Source organism: Sander lucioperca, chromosome 14 (assembly GCF_008315115.2).
Source record: "Sander lucioperca isolate FBNREF2018 chromosome 14, SLUC_FBN_1.2, whole genome shotgun sequence".
Lineage (NCBI taxonomy): Eukaryota > Metazoa > Chordata > Actinopteri > Perciformes > Percidae > Sander > Sander lucioperca.
In genome coordinates, this window is record NC_050186.1 from 17,468,269 (window position 1) to 17,487,754 (window position 19,486).

General features: G+C 38.0%; 2 protein-coding genes across 2 annotated transcripts; one reads left to right on the forward strand and one right to left on the reverse strand.

Annotated features, from left to right (window-relative positions):
• Positions 1–768: 768 nt before the first annotated feature.
• Positions 769–8,626, reverse strand: neu1 (neuraminidase 1). Its single transcript, XM_031295930.2, has 7 exons — positions 8,352–8,626; positions 7,472–7,661; positions 5,754–6,016; positions 3,758–3,940; positions 2,850–3,069; positions 1,761–1,997; positions 769–1,648 (listed from the first exon to the last, which is right to left on the reverse strand). The coding sequence occupies exons 1-6, from the start codon at positions 8,436–8,438 to the stop codon at positions 1,777–1,779; spliced, it is 1,164 nt and encodes a 387-aa protein (XP_031151790.1). The 5' UTR covers positions 8,439–8,626; the 3' UTR covers positions 769–1,648; positions 1,761–1,776.
• Positions 8,627–9,862: 1,236 nt separating this feature from the next.
• On the forward strand, positions 9,863–18,972 carry LOC116047261 (transmembrane protein 268). The gene is made up of 9 exons (XM_031295925.2): positions 9,863–10,114; positions 12,433–12,571; positions 14,139–14,233; positions 14,335–14,442; positions 15,245–15,397; positions 15,922–16,032; positions 17,120–17,209; positions 17,462–17,683; positions 18,077–18,972. The coding sequence occupies exons 1-9, from the start codon at positions 10,109–10,111 to the stop codon at positions 18,242–18,244; spliced, it is 1,092 nt and encodes a 363-aa protein (XP_031151785.1). The 5' UTR covers positions 9,863–10,108; the 3' UTR covers positions 18,245–18,972.
• The last annotated feature ends 514 nt before the right edge of the window (positions 18,973–19,486 follow it).

Here is a 19,486-nt window from a genome sequence, read left to right on the forward strand (position 1 = left end):
TAAGAAAAAAAATGTGACCCTTATTTTATTTTTTTAAACGCTTTGAAATAAACGTTAATAGAATAATTCTCATTACCATATGGATTAAGTATGAAATTAAATATGTGTAGACTGTTCTCACTTAAAATTGTAATGTATCCGCTATCTTCACGTCCACTGTCATAATCCCATTATGAGGAATAAAAGACGAAAGATGCTTTGCAAACATCAACTTTATATTTGGGCAAGCAAAGAAAAGGAATGCAAAGGCAGCAGAGAGAAGTATCAAAACAAAAAGAGTTTTAGTGTGATACCAAATGTGCTGCAGGAAATTCCGCCAGATGCATGTATTTTCACCAATGTCCGCTTCCTTTCGCTTTCTTTGTGTTGGAATTTTAAACTCCGTCGATTTATGAGGACTATTGTTGACTGCTCCTCAGATCTCTGCAGGGTAAATTGAGACAGATAGCTAGACTCTGTCCAATCTGAGCTTTCTCTCGCACAACAACTTTACACCAGCTCGGCGCTTAGCTTGGCTGCAGGGTGTCCATTAAAAAGTTATTTAGGACACCTAACATATTCTGGTGAAACTGATTAATGCGCTACATTAAATGAAAAAGAAACTCTGAACATGTTATTTCCAACACTGAGTGTGGAAATAACATTTGTTGCTGACCATTTTGCAGGGTCTGTGATGAGACAATCTGTGGATTTATGCAATATTTTGCTGCTTAGGAAGACAATTCTAAGATTTCTTTGACTAAATCATGAATGACACTGCAAATCAGCTCGGCTGTGCCCACAATTGTTAGAAATCATTTATTTATTTTACAGATAGTACAAATTAGATAGATTTCCTGCATGAAAACAATGTACTGTAAACCTGTGCACAATGCTGGTAATACAGGGCATTCATGAATTCACACACACACACACACACACACACACACACACACACACACACACACACACACACACACACACACACACAGCATGTATTCATGGCACACTCGCATCCTAAAAAAGGCATTCATTAAAATTACAAACTCAAACCCATATAAGATTTGAAAGTAGGCTACTTCAGTATGGCATTATATTATCTGAGCAAATAGAAGTCATTTAACACAATCACCAAACATATCTGACAGTTTAGTGATAGAAGCCAGAGGTGTTTAAATCTATTTTGCATACCATATTTAAACCACATTACTTTATGGAAGAATGTGTAAAAATATGTAAAAATTAGGTATTCAACTTCAAAACAGATATTTCCATGACAGTATGATTGGAAACTACTGTATTTGGTCTGAAATTGAATTTTCAACATTTAACTGTCCCTTGTTTTGAGTATGAACAAGAAAACTCACAAAATATTGTGGCTGTGCAAATTTTTTGAGCAAAAACGAACACTTGGTAAAATATCCAAACACATAAAAATGGACAATAGACTTGCAACTTCATCAAGTGTGGGAATTTAAGAGAAGAGGAAGATAAAATAAGGAGAATATTTTTAGATCATCACAGGCCGAAAACTGCTGGACTTTCATGGTGCTGAGCCTCCCATTTTCAATATCTTAAAGTGAGTTTAAAAACTATTTTCTTTTCTTCCTGAGAAAGTTGTGGGAGTATACAACAGCTTCCTGTTTCCCTTTCCCTCCAACATTTGAATCTGGGAGACAAACACAAGGGGAAATTAAAACAGGGGTCAAACTAACACTATAGAAATCAGTTTTCATGCATCGTACCTGTTGATGTTAATGACTTGATGCTCGTCTGCTTACCTCCCTCTCACATGCTCTACCGGCCACCAAACAGGTGGATCTTGGCAAACGAGACAGTCTCGTCATAGTCCTTGTGGCCCTTCTCATAGATGACAAAGATGTACTTCCGGTCCTCTGGAGAGTCGCTGTTCAGCGATGTGATGCTGGAGTAGCCGCTTGGACCGGCCCATATCTGCACAGCTTCTTGCACCCAAGAGTTGCCATCAGTCAGTGACCAGCGTAAGGTCAGGTTAACTCCTGAGGGGGCCGAGGCAACCAGTTAGTATGATGTACTGATGATACTGATCTTTTACAACACAGACCTTAGCAAAAGTTACAAGTTACTTTCTATATTAAAGTGCTCATATTATGCTCATTTTCAGGTTCATAATTGTATTTAGAGGTTTTATCAGAATAGGTTTACATGGTTTAATTTTCAAAAAACACCATATTTTTGTTGTACTGCACATTGCTGCAGCTCCTCTTTTCACCCTGTGTGTTGAGCTCTCTGTTTTAGCTACAGAGTGAGGTATCGCACTTCAATTCCATGTTTGTTGGGAGTCGCACATGCACAGTACCTAGGTAAGGACTTCTAGCCAGTCAGAAGCAGAGTATGAGGGCGTGCCACGCTAGCAGCTAGGCGAGCATTATAACGTGTGTTACAAAGTGACGTTCGTCATGGAAGTAAAGGCTGGACTACAATAGAGCTGTTTGGAGCAGTTGGTGAACAGTGTTTTCTGTTGGAGATGGTAAGTCCCTTTGGGGTGGACTTTGGGCTTTTTCACTTTGTAAACCTATAATGTGAACAAAAAGATATATAACACAATAAAGGTAAGGGAAAAAGCCAAAAAGCATAATATGAGCACTTTAAGATTTTACAAAAAAAAAAGATTTGGTTACAAAATATGATGCGTTGTTATAGATTACAGTACCCAACAGCATATAAAAAAAACTTAAAATTCACATTAACCAATTATATAATATATATATGCTAATAATACATTCTGAGGAAGGGGTCATTCTATCCAACAAATACTTTTAATACATATTGCTGATAATACCACTGACCATCAGTGACAAAAGTTAGGAAGGAAGAAGAGTGGTTCTTACTGTGTTGCTCATTTGAGGGGTTGGTGAAGTAAAGCACTCCGTCTTTCTGCAGAGCTCCAGCTGCTACTGCAGGATCCACCAGCTCGTAGTCAAAGAACAGATCGTCTACGGGCAGGGACAATCCACCATCACGGCTGCGTACCACGATGCGACACCGACAGTGGTAGTTGTTCTGGTTCCGCACGTTGATGACTATGCTGCCGTCCATCATCTCAACCGGCTGCAGAGGAGCAGAAAAGGTTTGGCTTGACAGTATCGAATGCTCTCATGAGCTATTATTTGATTAATTATGACACCTTGGTATCATTGCAGTTAAGGCATCACACAATGGTTAAGATAACTGCCAGTTGTTTTTATAAGTATACATTTTATAGCTGCATTTGGTTTGGCCCCTAGAGGGCAGAAGAACACCACAACAAGCAGACCGATAATCTGCCCTAATAAGAGTTGTCACACATCCACCAGACACAATGCAACACATTAGCATTCATTAGGAGTCATATATTCATCAAATTTAAGTGTGAAACTTTCTTTGCAGCTTTGCAATGTTTTTTCTCCTCCAACTCCAACTCTTTTAACTGTTAGAACTTTTATTTAACTAGTTGCTTACTTTGTCTGCTAATGGTGCTGGACAAGCAGCATACAGTGGCTTTATCACATACATTAATCCTATTTTTTTATATTTACAAATGTCTGCCACTGGAAACTGGGTTGATAAGATCACTGTAAGAAGTTATAAGCACTTTTTGTTGTAATAAAGGTTCATCTTCATGAAGGCGAAGAAGGAAAAAAACGTTTTCTCCTGGTATTGCATTAAAATGCCACACATAGCACCGTTAACTAACCCTACAGTGAGCTGTCAAAGAAGATGTGATCCTGGCGTAATTCACAAATGGCAGCAAATGTACCTGGCACTCGTCAGGGTTGAAGTCCTGTGCTTGCTTCCTCTGGTTGTAAGGGATGCTTTTCAGCGCAGCGCCGTTGTACCAGTTACGTCCGTGGTCATCACTCAGGATGCAGAAAACTCCGTCTCCCTCCAATGTCCCATGACCACACACCACCAACCTCCCCTTAGCTGGGTTGTAGCGCTTCTGTAGTGCAAAGACATAAAAAATATGGAATATATACAACGCAAAACAATAAACAATGATGCAACCTTGATTCTAAAACACAAACGACACCTAATTTTGAAAATAAGAGAAGCCTTTGTTGATTCCCAGAAGGTAAATTCAGGTGTTGTAGCAGCATGAGGACAGAAATAAGTTCAGATAAAAGAGAAAGTACAAAATAAATAATTAGAAGTATATAAAATAAGAATAGAAACTAGAGCATGTAAAGGCAAGAGTGACACTGTCAGCATAGTATAGCATAGAGGATACACCAGAATAATATACAACATTGTTAAGTAATGATACTAAGTGTATGTCTTTATTAATATAGAAATATTCTATAGTATATAATGTAATGAAAGAGTATAACATTCAGTCATGCTCTATTAAATAGACAAAAATAACAGAGTATATTCTACTTCCAGTATATCAGTGTCCATTGTGTCCCTGTTGGTTAGTTTCAACTTGGGACTGCTGTTCCTCTTGTGGATACAGTTTGTCTGAGGTTGGCATATTTTGTTTTGACAAAATGTGCCAACAATATACTCTATCTGCCTCAAAAAACTGCTACTTCTACTTTAATAGCTGACAAATGCTGTTAATTGTCATTAAAAGCAGAATAATCACAGCAATAAGCAGAGTTTCCCACTGTGATTAAGTTACGTCAGACTTTTACAGAAAAAAGGTGTGGTGAGCTTGATAACTTGTGTTGTTTTCCCATCAACCTTGAAAAAAACACTTCTTTTTTCGACGTTTTTGACGCCTTTTTTCAGTTTGTTTTTTCCAACATTTTAAATTGTTAAATTTTTCTTCTACACATTTTCAGCGCTTATTTCTACGTCCCATATTTTCTGATATAAAACAAAAATTGAAAATGGGTCAATGTGACCCGAAGTCAACACAAGGGATACTAGAACTAAGATAATTTTCACTCCTTAAATTGGACAGAATTATGTAGTTCAATATACACTTATTTTCATTCATCACTCAGTTGTGAGTAAACCCGCAACAACAGATGATCATAATTAGTGCTGTCAAACGATTAAAATATTTAATCGTGATTAATCACATTAATGGCACAGTTTAATCGCGATTAATCGCATTAATGTCATAGTTAACTCGCAATTAATCGCACATTTTTATCTATTCTAAATGTCCCTAGATTTCTTTTTGTCCAATTATTTTTTCTCATTTTAATGCTCTTATCAACATGGAAAAGTGGATCGGCTTGCTTTGTGCTTTTGTTGCCTGGCTTTGACGAGGGGGCGGAGAATTCACATCAGCTGTGTGCTTGGCCATCAAGTGGTATTTCAGACTGGACGTGCTGCGATGATAGCTCAGTTCACAACGACAAAACACACCGATCACTTTGGTCTTGTCTTGACACTGTGGTGTTGTACTTTTTCTAACATTACTAGTAGTTGCAACAGCATGTGAAAAAAAACTACAAAGTTTGCTATGCCAAAAAGAACGTTAATCTCGCGATAAAAAAATTGACGCCGTTAAAATGGGTTTGTGTTAACGTCATTAATAACACGTTTAACTGACAGCACTAATCATAATATCCCTGCAGGGAGTAGATCAATTTTTTGTGCCTTTAACAACTCACTTTAACACCTGTAATCATCCCTAGTAAGTGACGTGAATGACTAACCTGTCAGTAGCTCATAATCACAATAAAACCAATGTGACATGAACGCAGCATGGAGGTAATTTAGCTTAAATTTTATCTCACTTTACAACTAGAAAGCAGCTCAGCCACAGGTTCATATATTATGTTGTTTTGTTCTCTGACCTGGATGCCGAAGCCTGGCCCGGGAGCAAAGTTTTTCACTCCGAGCTGGACCGAGAGGTTTCTGGGCGGGCTCCAGCTGAGCCCGTCGTCCATGCTCTCCACCATCATGGTGCTGGACGGGTGGCACTGGTAGAGGTGGAAGCAGATGGAGTAGACCAGAATCACCGAGCCCACTTCCTCGTCCACCACTACCGAGCCCAGGTTCAGGCCATCCGGTTTCGTTCCATCATCGACTATAAAGGTGGTCGGGGACCAGGTGGCTCCTGGAGGGACGGAGGAGGAACAGGAGAGGATTCAGACAAAAATCCTGACTACTATTACTCCGAATTCAATAATTGTACTACTTATTAAAAAAAAAAAAAAAAAAAAAAAAACTTTTTAAAAAGTATTTTGGTTCCTCAATTTACCACTCATAGACCACAAGTCACAACATCAGTTTTCAACCTCAAATTCTGTTCTTTCTGCTTTCTGCTTCAAGCCATTTCTTTACACAGCAATCAATGTGTATCTATTAAGAGAGTAATGTTTCTCTGCAAAATGCAGACATTCAAATGTGTACAGGTGTAAAATCCTTTCAGAAATGCCCCTAAAATATTATTTTCATTTGTACTTCAGTTTGGACAACAGCGTAAATGTAAATATTTGATGTGTTCGTCTTGATGCTTTTGTTTTGTCTGAGGTTTTGTGAGTTTTATACTCTGGTCCAGAAGAAACTTAATTTCTGTTCCACTTTATTTTAACAGTTGAAACGACACACAAGCATAAAGTTTAACCCTACTGTATGTAATCAGATGTATGTTGTAGTAAGTAGAGCTGGATGTTTGGTACAGCCCCAAATGTATCAGTGAGAAATAGAATCAACAACTGTCAAGGACAGAAAGCTGGCAACACATTTGTGGACAAAAATTCATATTCTTCTTTACTTATTTACTAACTTTGATCAGACATTTTCTGATTTAAATCACAGTTTTGACAATTTTAGACTGCATTTTATTTAGGTAAATGTGTACCATGTAACACATTTAAAGTTTAAGAACTGTTAAATGAAAGAAATTATTTTTGAAGATTGTTTTTGATATTCCTCAAAGTATGTTATGAATAAAATAATTGTGTTTATCTGTACTGAAAATTATTAAGTGGATATCAAATGATAATTAGCCCAAATTGTGCTCAATTGTGCTCATTGTTGACCTTGGAAATAGATATTTGTAAAAACAAATCTTGTCAAATGGTCCACTTACTTGTTTTGCTCACTAAGCTACACTTCATCTACTGATGAAAGCCACAAGATGTGGTTAAAGCTCAAAAAGAAAAATCAAGTATAACTGGACCTTGTGATTAGATTTTTTAGTTTCTATACTTTTGTGTTTGTATTTTTTTTGTGATACATTTGATAATAACCAACTTATTTAATGATATAAAAAAAACAGTTTATTCATTAAGTTAAAGTTGTGACTGACATTTCTTGCCCTGTCTGACTCTTTATGTCACAAAATAAACCAGCACGCTACGGTAAGGTTAAGTGATTATTAACTATTGTTTTGAACTTTTCCCTCCTTTTGTGAATGTTAAATATATCCCTGTGGATTTGTAACCACTCTGTTATTGTGTCTGTGTGTGTGTTGTGTGTGTGTGTGTGTGTGTGTGTGTGTGTGTGTGTGTGTGTTCTGTCTGTATATCTGACTGTTTCTGATTACAAGACTGCTGATCGTCCTTGCCTTTGTCTGTGGACCGCCGCATTGCGAGGAACTTTGCGCCCACGTCGCTGGTCGTCGACTTCCTGGCCTCTGAGAAAGCCAGCAGGCTTCCTTTGGGGGTGAAGGTGAGCAGCGGGATCCTATAGGTGCTCACCTGCCCCTGGGCTCCGCTCACCCACAGCAGCTGCTCTTCATACAGCAGAGGGTCAATCTGGACATCAAAGAAAGACGAGACAGGACAATGAAGAGAGGCTGACTAAGGGAAAGGGAAAGAGTTTAAATGGACAATGAAAAGAGGCTGACTAAGGGAAAGGGAAAGAGTTTAAATATCTGCTGGATGCATCAGGTGTCAGGTGACACAAGCAGGTGATGATCATACTTTCACTTCAGGAACCCTTTATTTATGAAAGAAAATTGTCTTGGAGAAAGGGAAATTGCTGCATTAATACCAGATTGCACAACAAAACACATTAAATGAGAACACATCTGCAACCATCAGCCTGAGAGAAAAACACCAGCCAATTATTCCCATGCCATTCACTCTGTTAAGAGCTACAGAAATTCAAGACATAGCACACATCAAAACATACGCACTTTATTACATAAAAAGTGTGCCTCACTTCACAATCTGTAAAAAACAACCCAGCAGTTATCTGAGTCAGTGCCTCCCCTCCCCTCCCCCCTACACTTCTGTCTATCCTTCCAGGAGTTGCCCCTTGATCAGTTTAACTGACAGAGGGGGAATTGATTTATTAATTAATTTTAGTTTACCGGTATAACGAGTGTGCTTGCTTACACTCCTTCAAGAATGAATAGAACGGAGCTTAAACAACATGTGTACCTACAGCAGGGCTACTACATTGTGTTGTAACGTATTTCTAAGATATTTAGTTTACTGTACCTGTTCAGGGCTTAAAGTACAAACACAGAGAGACAACACAGCGGAGAGGAGTAAGGACAGTGCAGCGAGTCGGCTTCCTGTCTTCATGTTTGTTAGATTTAAATCCTGAAACCTTCTTCTTTATTCCGACAGATAAATATCAGTAAAGTACAGACGATGAGTTTAAAAAAAAAAAAAAAAAACCTAAAACAACTAAAACGGACAGAGAGATAAAAAGCGGAAATGCTCTGTTCGAGCTCATCCACAAAACTCCAGCATCTAGCTAGTAAGTCATGTGACCAAGATGGGTGATCACATGACTATCGTCACGCACCAAAATAAAAGAGGAAGTTAAATAATATTGAATAATTATTTAAAAACATATAAAAAATATTGAATAGTTAAATAATAATAAATAATATACACACAATCAAATGATATAATTACATTTCGTCTTTATTTAATGTTATTGCATTTATTTATTTATTATAATTGTAGTTTAGATATTATAGTTTTTTCTCTTTTATTGTTCTTGTCCTTTATATTATTTATATTAAATGTAAATATGATTGTCATTTACACAGTCCTATACACGTTTCTCATGTCAAATATAAAATTAACTTATTTATGTATAACAATAAAGCATTTGCAAAGGAAGAGTTGTTTGATTTGTCTTTTGAGCAATCGTAATTTATTCAGTCTATGATTTATTTAGCATTTTAGGATTATATTTTTAGTTAGTTATAAATAGTTATATTGGCTTTCACATAATTCTGGAATGATGCTTGTATGCACAATAATGTACCTTATAAAGCTGCTGATGATGTTTAAATGTTTGTTGTTACATTTCAATAAAAATGTAATTGTAATGTTCTTTTATTACTATAATGCTAAATACACTTACAACTTTTATCCAGACAGGGGCAGAATTTTTCTAAAACAACATCCCAGCCACTCAGTGTTACAGTATAAAGTCCTGTGCACAGTATACAGCACTATGGTGCAGTTTTCAGGAGTTTAACCATGCTGTGAGTCACTTTAGTTGTAAAATAACACCATGGTTAAAGTTACATTTCAAATCAATTCATGTGTCTTAATTGCAAAGTTAAGTTTATTTTTTGCAGCAATTTGCAGCAAAAAGCAAAAAAAGGAAGACTCATATATATATATATATATATATATATATATATATATATATATATAAAACCAAAAGTAGATTAATATATTGTAATTATAGACCTCTATCCAATGTCTTCACAATTGCAGTAAGGGAAACGTGTGTATGAATTTTTATCCCTTGTATGTATGACCTCCATTGATCCACTACATGATGCCAAACTGAAAACTAAATGGAAAATCTCCGTAATGCCAATAAAAGACAGACTTTAGTCTATGTCACAAAACCACAAGTCGCACCTGAATGTTTTAATGGGCTTTTTTCATTCATCCCTCTACATATAAAAGTGTTCACCCTCCTTCTACTAGGGTTGACTGTGTTGAACTGAGAACCACAAACCACATTCCTGTAGTCATGAGGCCGAGCTGATCTGAGTCACATGTTAAGAGAGAGAGAGACAGAGAGAGAGCGAAGTCAGGAAGAAACTGCTGAGACACATCGGAGCGTCAAAGTAACGTACACCGCAGTCTGTTTGAGCAGACTATAGACTGTATAATAGGCGCAGACATAGAGTATATTGTTGCTTTCAAGGGATCTAATACATATCTAGCCGACAAAGGAATATAACCAGTTTTGTTGACATGATGGTCTTACATCTAAAATGCAGGTAAGATGTGTTTGATCATGTGAAATATTCTAGTTTCATTTTAGTTGGTTTTGGTTTCATGACTTCAGAGGTGAGCTACTCAAATGAAATATGTTGGGTAGCCACAGAAAACACAAACTTTTTAAATTAACATTTGTACACAAAGAAATGTCCCTTTTCTATACCCTTACGTCCAATAAGAGCTTTTAATTGCATACAGATTTAAAGTTTTTGGAGATGAATTATGTAAGTATAAGTATGACAGCTCAATATGCAAATATCAGTTTAACTTCAAAAAGAATATTGGGAAATGTTTTTCTGCAGGAATTGTTCCTTAAATAGACACAAATACAAAGTAATGAGGTCCAGCAGTATGTAACACAACACACATGGGCGTGAAAACAGACAATATGCAATTTTAAGATATGAGATTGTGAGTTGAGTTTTTACTGAAAAGCTTAAGACATCTGGGCTGTTTATCTAACAGAGAAATACTGCTGCCTGTGTTTGAACGCAGCCTTCTACGTGCACATGTGTGAACAATAGTATATGTTTTCTTTTGTCTTTTTGAGCAGGTGCAGTGTAAGCAGGCAGTAATAAAATGGCCCAGAGTCTATGTGACTTTATTTACAAGCAAGGAAGTGAAAATGAGAGTGTAGATAAAGGCAGAGAGGCCTGTGTGTAAAGAGAGGGCTGAGAAAGAGGTTAGACTACATCAGAACTGCAGCATTGAGTTTTCACACTTAAGTGCAAAAATGTGGCTCCGTCACAGGCATGCAGGCGAGCGTACAAGATGGAAAGAGACGCAGAGAGAGCTGGTTTAGTTTTATCAAAAAAACTGTGCTATATGGAGGTCCAGAGTCACGACTAAAGATACCTCTTATCCTCTAAACAGACTAAACTATGTAATGATAAAACATGACATGGACACTTTAAGGCAGTACAGATATCGGCAACTCTAATGGCTCATAAAAATGCAAACTCACTTAAATAGCAGATAAGAGCAGATACCACCATGACAGTGTCACTGCAGTAAAGGCCATCAGCTGAAAAGCAGACGAGATCTGGTTTCCTGAAGGTTTTGAGACATACACATGTTTGTCAGATAAAGGCTGTGGTTAATCTGAAGGGCTTTTTAGAAAAAGATCACACTCATCTGGCAGGACCACTCCTTTTCTTCAAGCATGACATGTTTAACCTATCAGTTAGGACAGTGGTTCCCAACCTTTCATCATGTCTGATGTGCCCATACATCAATGAGCTCAAGTACCCCTCTACCTTCCCCTTATGAATGAAGTATAAACTGGATGTTATTTAACACTTTTGTATATAAGAGTGGAAACATTTCTAATAGTTTTTTCATAAAATAGAACCATCAGTGTTTAGGCTAAGTTTTCACTCATAACAGTAACATCATGGAGTGACATTAAGCTGGAGGTTTTAAGCATTTATCCATTACTAGCTAACTCTAACTCTTTGTTTATCCTTTACTTTTCGCTAACGCTAACTCTTTTAATTATTTATCTGTTACTTTTAGCTAGGTTAACCATTTTAACTGTTCATCCGTTACTTTTAGCTAACTTTTTCAACTGTTTATCCATTACTTTTAGCTAACACTAACTCTTTCAACTGTTTATCCATTTCCTTTAGCTAACGCTAACTCTTCAACTGCTTATCCGTTACTTTTAGCTAACGCCAACTCTTTCAACTGTAAGGGCCTAATTTTGATGCTGTGGGAATTTCATAGAAATTAGGAAACATAGGGCTGAGGGAACACTGGCCCTAATTTGGGGGGAAATCCTTGAGGGAACAGGGCATTTCGTTGGGGGGGATCTCATAGAAATGATGGAACATAGGGCTGAGGGTGACACAACCTCAGGATGACCCCCTGAGGTGTGCCTTTGGTTGAGAATCATTGTGTTATGAAACACATCCAGATAAATAAGTACCTCTATTTTATTTAACGTGATGAAATATGCTGCCTCACTAAGTTTCTCCAAATTCTTACGCAGCATTGCTCCTGAATAATTATTACCTTCCTGTATCAGTCACAATCACATGAACACTGATTTCATGTTATTTTAGATTGCTGGCACCTATAGGCTTTCGACCATGATCTCTGTCGCAGTCCTTTCTTTTGTGACTTTATGTAATTGCTAACGATGCATGTCTGCTGTCACATGAAACCACTGGATCCTCTTTTGTTCTGACTTGAAATTAAAGATTCAGGGATGTTTCGTAAAATGTCCTCGTTAAGTCCATTTTCACAATTCTGTTCTTAATAAGACAGCAGCTTTTTCCTCTTATTAATGTTTTATCCTGCTCTGTTTTTTATTTAGGATGTGGTTACCTCTGAGATGATGGAGGACAAGAACAGAGTTTGTCATGTGACAGAGGAGAGTGAGGTGGATGTGCAGATCAGACAAACCAAAGCTCAGCCACAGCAGGCCAGCAACAACAGACCCACCTGGTCAAATGGTAATCAGCTGCCTCTTTATTTGTTTTTATTTGGTGAATTGTACAGCAATAAACTCTTTATTCACTCTCAGCGTCATATTTATGAGATTAACAGGACTCACATGGGCTAGTTTTCTAATACATACAGCCAACCATACATATTTTTGTATTTAAAAAGGTACTGATATCTATATGGGGTTTCATTTGTGTAAAAAATGTTGTTGTTGTATACTGTTTTTGTATTTTATAGCATACATGTTGACCTACAGTATAGTAGTACTCTTGTTTTAATGTTAATTACTGCACTGTGTTACATTTTACTGGTGTTTGACGTTTTACATGGACTGATGTCTGTTGTTTTTTGCATTGTATTTGTATCTAACCTTTGTCCAAATAGTCATATACAGAGATTAGATTACTTATTCACTGCATCTTTCTGACTTTCACTGTCACCCTGAATAAATCCTGAAACAGATTTTGGTAACAAAAGTTATGTTACAAGGTTCAGAGAATTGCAGGACCCAAATGCAGAGACAGCCAGGAAGTGGTGAGCTTGATGATTTAATCACAATAAAAAAGATATACAACCAAAGGAGTCCTCTAGGTAGCAGGCAAAATCATTCCAGAATGTAGAGGAAGCAAAAGAACAGGAACACGAAAAACTGGAATACTGAGACAACGGGTTAGACTGCACATACAAACACTCCATTCAATACAGTACAATGATCTGACAAGAGACAAAGACAACACAGAGACTAAATACAAGAGGTAACGAGGTGAAACAAGAAACAGGTGACACACATCAGGGTGGGGCAGACAAAGGCGGGAAAACACAAGGCAGGAAGTAAACAAGACAAAACAAAGGAGAAAAACAGACTACAAAATAAAACAGGAAACAGAAACATACACAACCATGACAAGTTAAGTATTAAATGTGCACCAGTCACACTAAAGTGTTACAGCTGTGTTGCCTCATAAACCTTTGCCCTACAGTGCTTGCTTCAGATTTGTTATAGTTTATGTCACTAAAGTATAAAAAGATCAGTGCTTTTATTTTAGATTACCTCGTGACCAGCCCTACTGTGTGTACTATACTGTACAAGTACTTCTACACCATTAGACAAGCATTATCACCATGTAGTCACCATAACATCACACTCACATACCTCAAATGCCAGTAAACAGTCATTCAATGATGTAAATGAGAAATATTTTAACAATTCAACATAGAGCCTAATAGACTTGTAATATATGGAAACCTTGGGATTAAAGTCATGTTCTGTATAGGATTGAACAATATTTGGCTGTACAGCATGAGTTAGCGACTGGCCCACCTTAGGTCAGTGAGATATGAGGGATTATTTACAGTATATTTGACTGTATAGCCTATATTTCTTTTGTGGTTTTGTGTTTTTGTGTCCTTAAACATCTTCAGACAAGTGTTTCAGAGAAGTGCAGGTTCTTGTCACACTTCTATTTTCAGCATTTATGTAGTGAAAAGGCTGATCCTGTCATGGCTCTCTCTTTCTCTCTCTTCTCTTCTCTCTCTCTCTCTCTCTCTCTCTCTCTCTCTCTCTCTTACTTTCAGGTCAGTGTGTTGTGGCGATGCCAAGCTGTTCGATGCTAAACCCGAGCTTTGATCTGTCTCTGTGTCGTGCCAAACTCGAGAATGATGGCTTTCAGGTCAGCACACGCACATACATGTTACTGTGGCACTGGAAAATTCATATATCTTTACTATAATCTGTGTTTAATCCAGGTTGTTAAATTGTTGAATTTTTTAGATTCCAGTCAGAGACATGGAGGCTCCACTGAAGACAGCTTTGGACCTTCCCTCAGTCAGGAGATACATGGTTTTTAACTCTGCTCTCTTCCATTTTATAATGGCACCGGTATGTCCTCCAGCTTTCTGTCCAAGCTTACCAAATATTTACTCTGATTATATCCCTCTCTCCCCATTCCTCTTCAGTTTTAACTCTCGCCTACTTAATGTTTTCCATTTTATACTTTTTTCTGTTTTTGGTTTGTCTCAAATGAGCACTTAAATGATTTAGTGTTACACTTCCATAAAGTTTGGGAACGTGCAAGAGACAGATTTGAAAAAAAAGAAGGTCTAAATCAAAAGCAGAAGAAGCTCTAGAAACCACAGGTTGTTTTGCTCCACAGCTGGAACTAGGAGGCAATTAGCTTAGCTTAGCATTAAAGCCGGTTGAAGAGGGAAACAGCTAGCCTAGCTCCGTCCAAAGGTTAAAAAAAATCTTCCTACCAGCACCTCTGAAGCTCATTAATTCTTTTGTGTTTGTTTATTCCATACACAAACAAAAATGTAAAAGTTTTACGTAGAATTACATGCTTAAACTATTTCTTGATGAACAGAGACAAACAAGATATAATGTGTGTTAATCAGTGAGCTTAAGAGGTGCTGGTAGGCGTATTTGTGAATTTGGACAGAGCTAGGCTAGCTGTTTCCACTTGCTTTCAGCAGTCTTTATGCTTAGCTAAGCTAACTGCCTCCTGCTCCTATTTACTATAATGGACAGCCATGAGATTTATATTCTTATCTTCTCATCTAACTTTCTGCAAGAAGGCAAATAAGCATATTTCCCAAAATGTTTTTTTTTAAATGCTGGATACCCCTGTCACTGAGAATATACTAATTAATATTTCCTTAACATTAACCTCTCCCTCCTCCAGGTGCTGTATGTGGTGGTGTGGTGCGCCACATTCTCCACCCTCCACCTCTTTATCACTGTCAGTGACTACTGGGTTCTCTGCCTCTCTGTCAGCCTGGTCTCCATCTTCCTCACCACTGCCATCATTTTCATTCTCCACTACAGTAACAAGGAGGTAAGGAGGGGGTCGTTACCATAAAATTACACAGCGATGTGGAGGAGGGTCTGGCTAGTCCACACAGCATTCCGGGATGGGAGAAAAACATACTCTGGTTTATTGGCATTTCTTTAAACCAATCACAATCGTCTTGGGTGGCCCTAAGCGCCGGACGGAGCAACGGTGCCCCTGCAAAATAGCCTCGGGAAGGAACTTGTTTTGGTGCAACATGTGTACGTTCAAAAGTAGCTTTAGGTGCAACAGAAAACTCAGATCCAATCTGAGTTTTGCTGTTTAGCTGTCTCGATTTACCTTGCAGAGATCTGAGGAGCAGTTAACCATAGTCCTCATAAATCCGAGTTCCGGATTTCCGGCGGCACATGAACAATCCCAGAAATGAAACGTCGTCGATATGTAGACTACAGTAATACTGACACATTCATATCTGAAGAGGAATCTTTAAATTCCTTTAAATAAATTACAAACTTGAAATGTGAAATAAATGATTCTCAAACGTGTTTCTTTGTCTGTTTCTGTGTCAGATCAACATGAACGTAGACATTCGGTTAATCCAGGTGAATGAGAGGATGGTGAAACACAAGCTGCTGGTGGCCGTGGCCGACTGGGTGCAGTCCTGCACTGGAAACATGAAGGTTGTTCTTATAAAATCAACTGAAACTGTGAGAATATCAGGTCCCATATGGGCCAGAAGTGTACAAACGTCTTTATACATGTATCCATGTCATCTGTTGTTAGATATTATTTAGGCTGATACACAGCTGTCCTGTGGTTGTCTCGTTTCTTAGTTTCATCTTATTTGCATATTTCAAACAACACAACAACATGCCAGGAAGAGCAACACAAAGATGTAATAACAAGATGATGAGGAGAATTTATGACATGGAGATTAATGCAACAAGAATACTTTTTATTAGAGAATTATTCAACAAAACCATGTGGTCAATGACACAACAATATGACAATGATTAGTTGTTTATTAATCTAAAAAAACAAAAACAGTAGAAAGTAGTAAATTATTGAAATCTATTATGCCATCCTTTATACATACATCAAAACGTTTGCATGTGTTGTACTTTACTTTATAGACATATTCCCAAAATGTATTCTGCCATATTTGGTATCTTTTGAAACTTTAGGATCTCCACTAGAATGTAAAAAAAAGTTTTATGGGTTTGTACAATGAACCAATCACTGGAGTCAGTTTTATTGACTAAAGGGCCTGTAAAAGTAAAAGTTGGTATTGAGTGAGTTTGCTCACGAAAGCCTTAACGAACAGCACAAAGGTCATCTTCAAGATCTGTCGGCAATTCAGGGAATAGGTCTATTTTACTTGCAATATTGTCTCGCATTGCCAGACCTATCTCCACAGCGCTGTGGAGTAAGACTTGCAATATGACAAACAAGTAGTATAGTATATATCTAATATAAAAACAGTTAAATAAAAGGTCAGTAATACAATAAAAAAATAAAAACACAAATGCTAAAACAAAATGTTAATACCATAAATGGCTTGTACTGAAGTGCATCTCCACTAATCATGTGGAGTAAAAAGCTTCATGTGATCAATAAAAATGTTAGAACTTGCCAAAATTTGAGATGTGGGTGCTGATTTAGTGGTCTGGAACCAGGCTAGTACACCAGTAATGAACCACAAATTAAATATTTTTGCTTCTGCAGCCACTGATGCTGTTGTATTCATCTCTCTGTGTCTCTCTGCAGCTGTACTTTGTGTATTGGGACATGTCCCACTGTCTGAGGGCACTGACTGAAACTTTAGAGGAGTGCAGCTTTGTGGTGAATGAAACCCAGGTGAGTGAGTCGAGTACATCTGTCCTTCTGTTTGTTCTCCTGCTGCTTTATTGATTTTGCTTGTGATTCCCATGTTAGTCCTCCCTCAAAATCAATAGAAACATAATTCTAGCTGCTGTTGAAAGGATATTTATTTCTATATCTTCTTCTGGTAAACAGAAGTTTAGTCTTTGAAGTATAGTAACACATGTCATAGCTTCCATTTTTACAGCGTGGAGGAGGTTTAAAATGATCAATTTCACACTTTATCAGAAAAAGTTGGAGAGGAAAATGGCGCATCTCGTTCTTGTGACCGAAGACACGGCTGTTGTCCCTGAGGTCGAAGGGTCAGATGTGGAGCAGCAGGACTCAGATGAACAGAGGCCTCTGCTGAGACATGAGGACACCGGCTGCTGTACCTCATCCAGCCAACAGGAGGGCACCAAAGTCCCCACCAACTACAGCCTCATCCCTGATGCATCGTTACCTGCTCAGGTAAAGAGACATGATGCTGCAAGATGTCTTTGCTCCCACACTGACGAAATTTATATTTATATAATCAGCAGCATTGTTTTATTATAGATACATCAGAATTAGCAATATATGTTTGCTGAAACACAAAAGGAAATTGCAGTGCATGTAAACTAGATCAATTAATGTGTTTAGGGTGTTTTTGGTTAGTTTTCTAGAGCAGGAGAATGTGGAGTTTTGATTTAAAAAGTCCCCCCCGTTCCTCTATGTGTGAGGGCCTGAAGTTTGCTCTTTTGCACATGTTTAATTATAGTTAAGTAGGTTCAGTACCACCACCAATCTTGCTTTTACTCTCTTCATTCCCATGGTGAAAGCAGGTTACTACAATGTATTAGTGGTATTGTACTTTTTTTGTAGGCTACAGCCTACCAGCTTCTGATGACCTACAGTGCAGCTTATGTGAAGCTGCTGGTGTCTAAGAGGCTGTCAGGACCGTCACACCACCGCCTACGCCCCCAGAGGAATCACTGCACCACCGCCCCTCTCTGCCTCTGCCAGTACATCAAAAAGAAGATCCTTCAATAACAGAACCAGTGTCAAGACTTTTGCTTTGCACCCATGCTCTTGAAGAGACAAAGTGACATGTAGGAGCACTTCCATTGCAGCAAACATGGATTATATTGGACTTTTTCAGAGCTTCGCACTCTTAATTTCTCTGTTTTTAAGTCTCCAGTTTGCAGCTTCCTGTACCTCAGCTGCTGTGTTCACGCCAGTTCTGTATTTGCACAACTTGGATCCTCGTCCATTTACTCCCAACTATTTCTACACCATGCCAAATGCTGTCTGATCCTGCTGCTGTAAAGCAATATTTGCACTCTTGCACACATGACAATCACAGCCTTAGCCTTGCTGTTTAAATTATCTGCACACATATTAAATATAGATTCTTGTGATTTGATTTGCAGTAGACAGCATTTGTCCTTGTGGTTGAACCGAAGGCAGTGGTGGAAAGTAACCAGAAAGTAACTATGGAGTACATTTTCTGAAGTTCTATACTTTTCGAGGTATTTTTTTAATTTTTTTACATTGTTGTTTTGGTACTTTTATTTAAGTAATACATTTTCCACCACTGCTTGGAGGACAGACAATTGATATGTAGACAAAGACAATATAAGCATGAAGGAAATGGAAGACTTTTTTTCCCCCACTTTTAATTCCCCTTGATGCAGCTGTGTAATGATGCTTAAAGCGGGTTAACATGAATCATTGGATTAAGTTTCCTGGATATATTACCTCAAATGTCAGCAACAGAAGTGGAATCAGAGTTTGTTTGTTTTTGTGTTCTCAACCCTTTGGTTTTATGTGTGTAGGTGGATTATACAGTATATCTATGCATGTGTGTAGGATGCTGGGTTTCTCACCAGCGATTACCCATCAGTCCTGGTGCTGTGGCTGAGATGACAGCCCAGCGAGAGAGCCGCAGGATGGCACAAACACACAGTGAGACAGCCAGCGTGGCTGACCTGGGGGAAGCTGGGATTGTGTGATGGAGGAGAGACACGTGCAGCGTGAGGCCAAGTTAAACGATCTTAGAGACGCTGGCTGTCCTCGGGAGGCTAAATGGCCATCTGTGATCCTTCGCACACAGGCTGGCTTAGCTCCCACCTTTAGTTTCTCCCTCAAACCTCTTTTCCATTGGACGGATTGTTTGGGCCCATACTTCACCTTTTCACAGATATGATTTATAATTTAAAAAAGTAATTGCAGGTTTAAATGATTTTAAATCGTAATCACAATGAAACAGCAGCAAAAATAGGGGAAGACAGA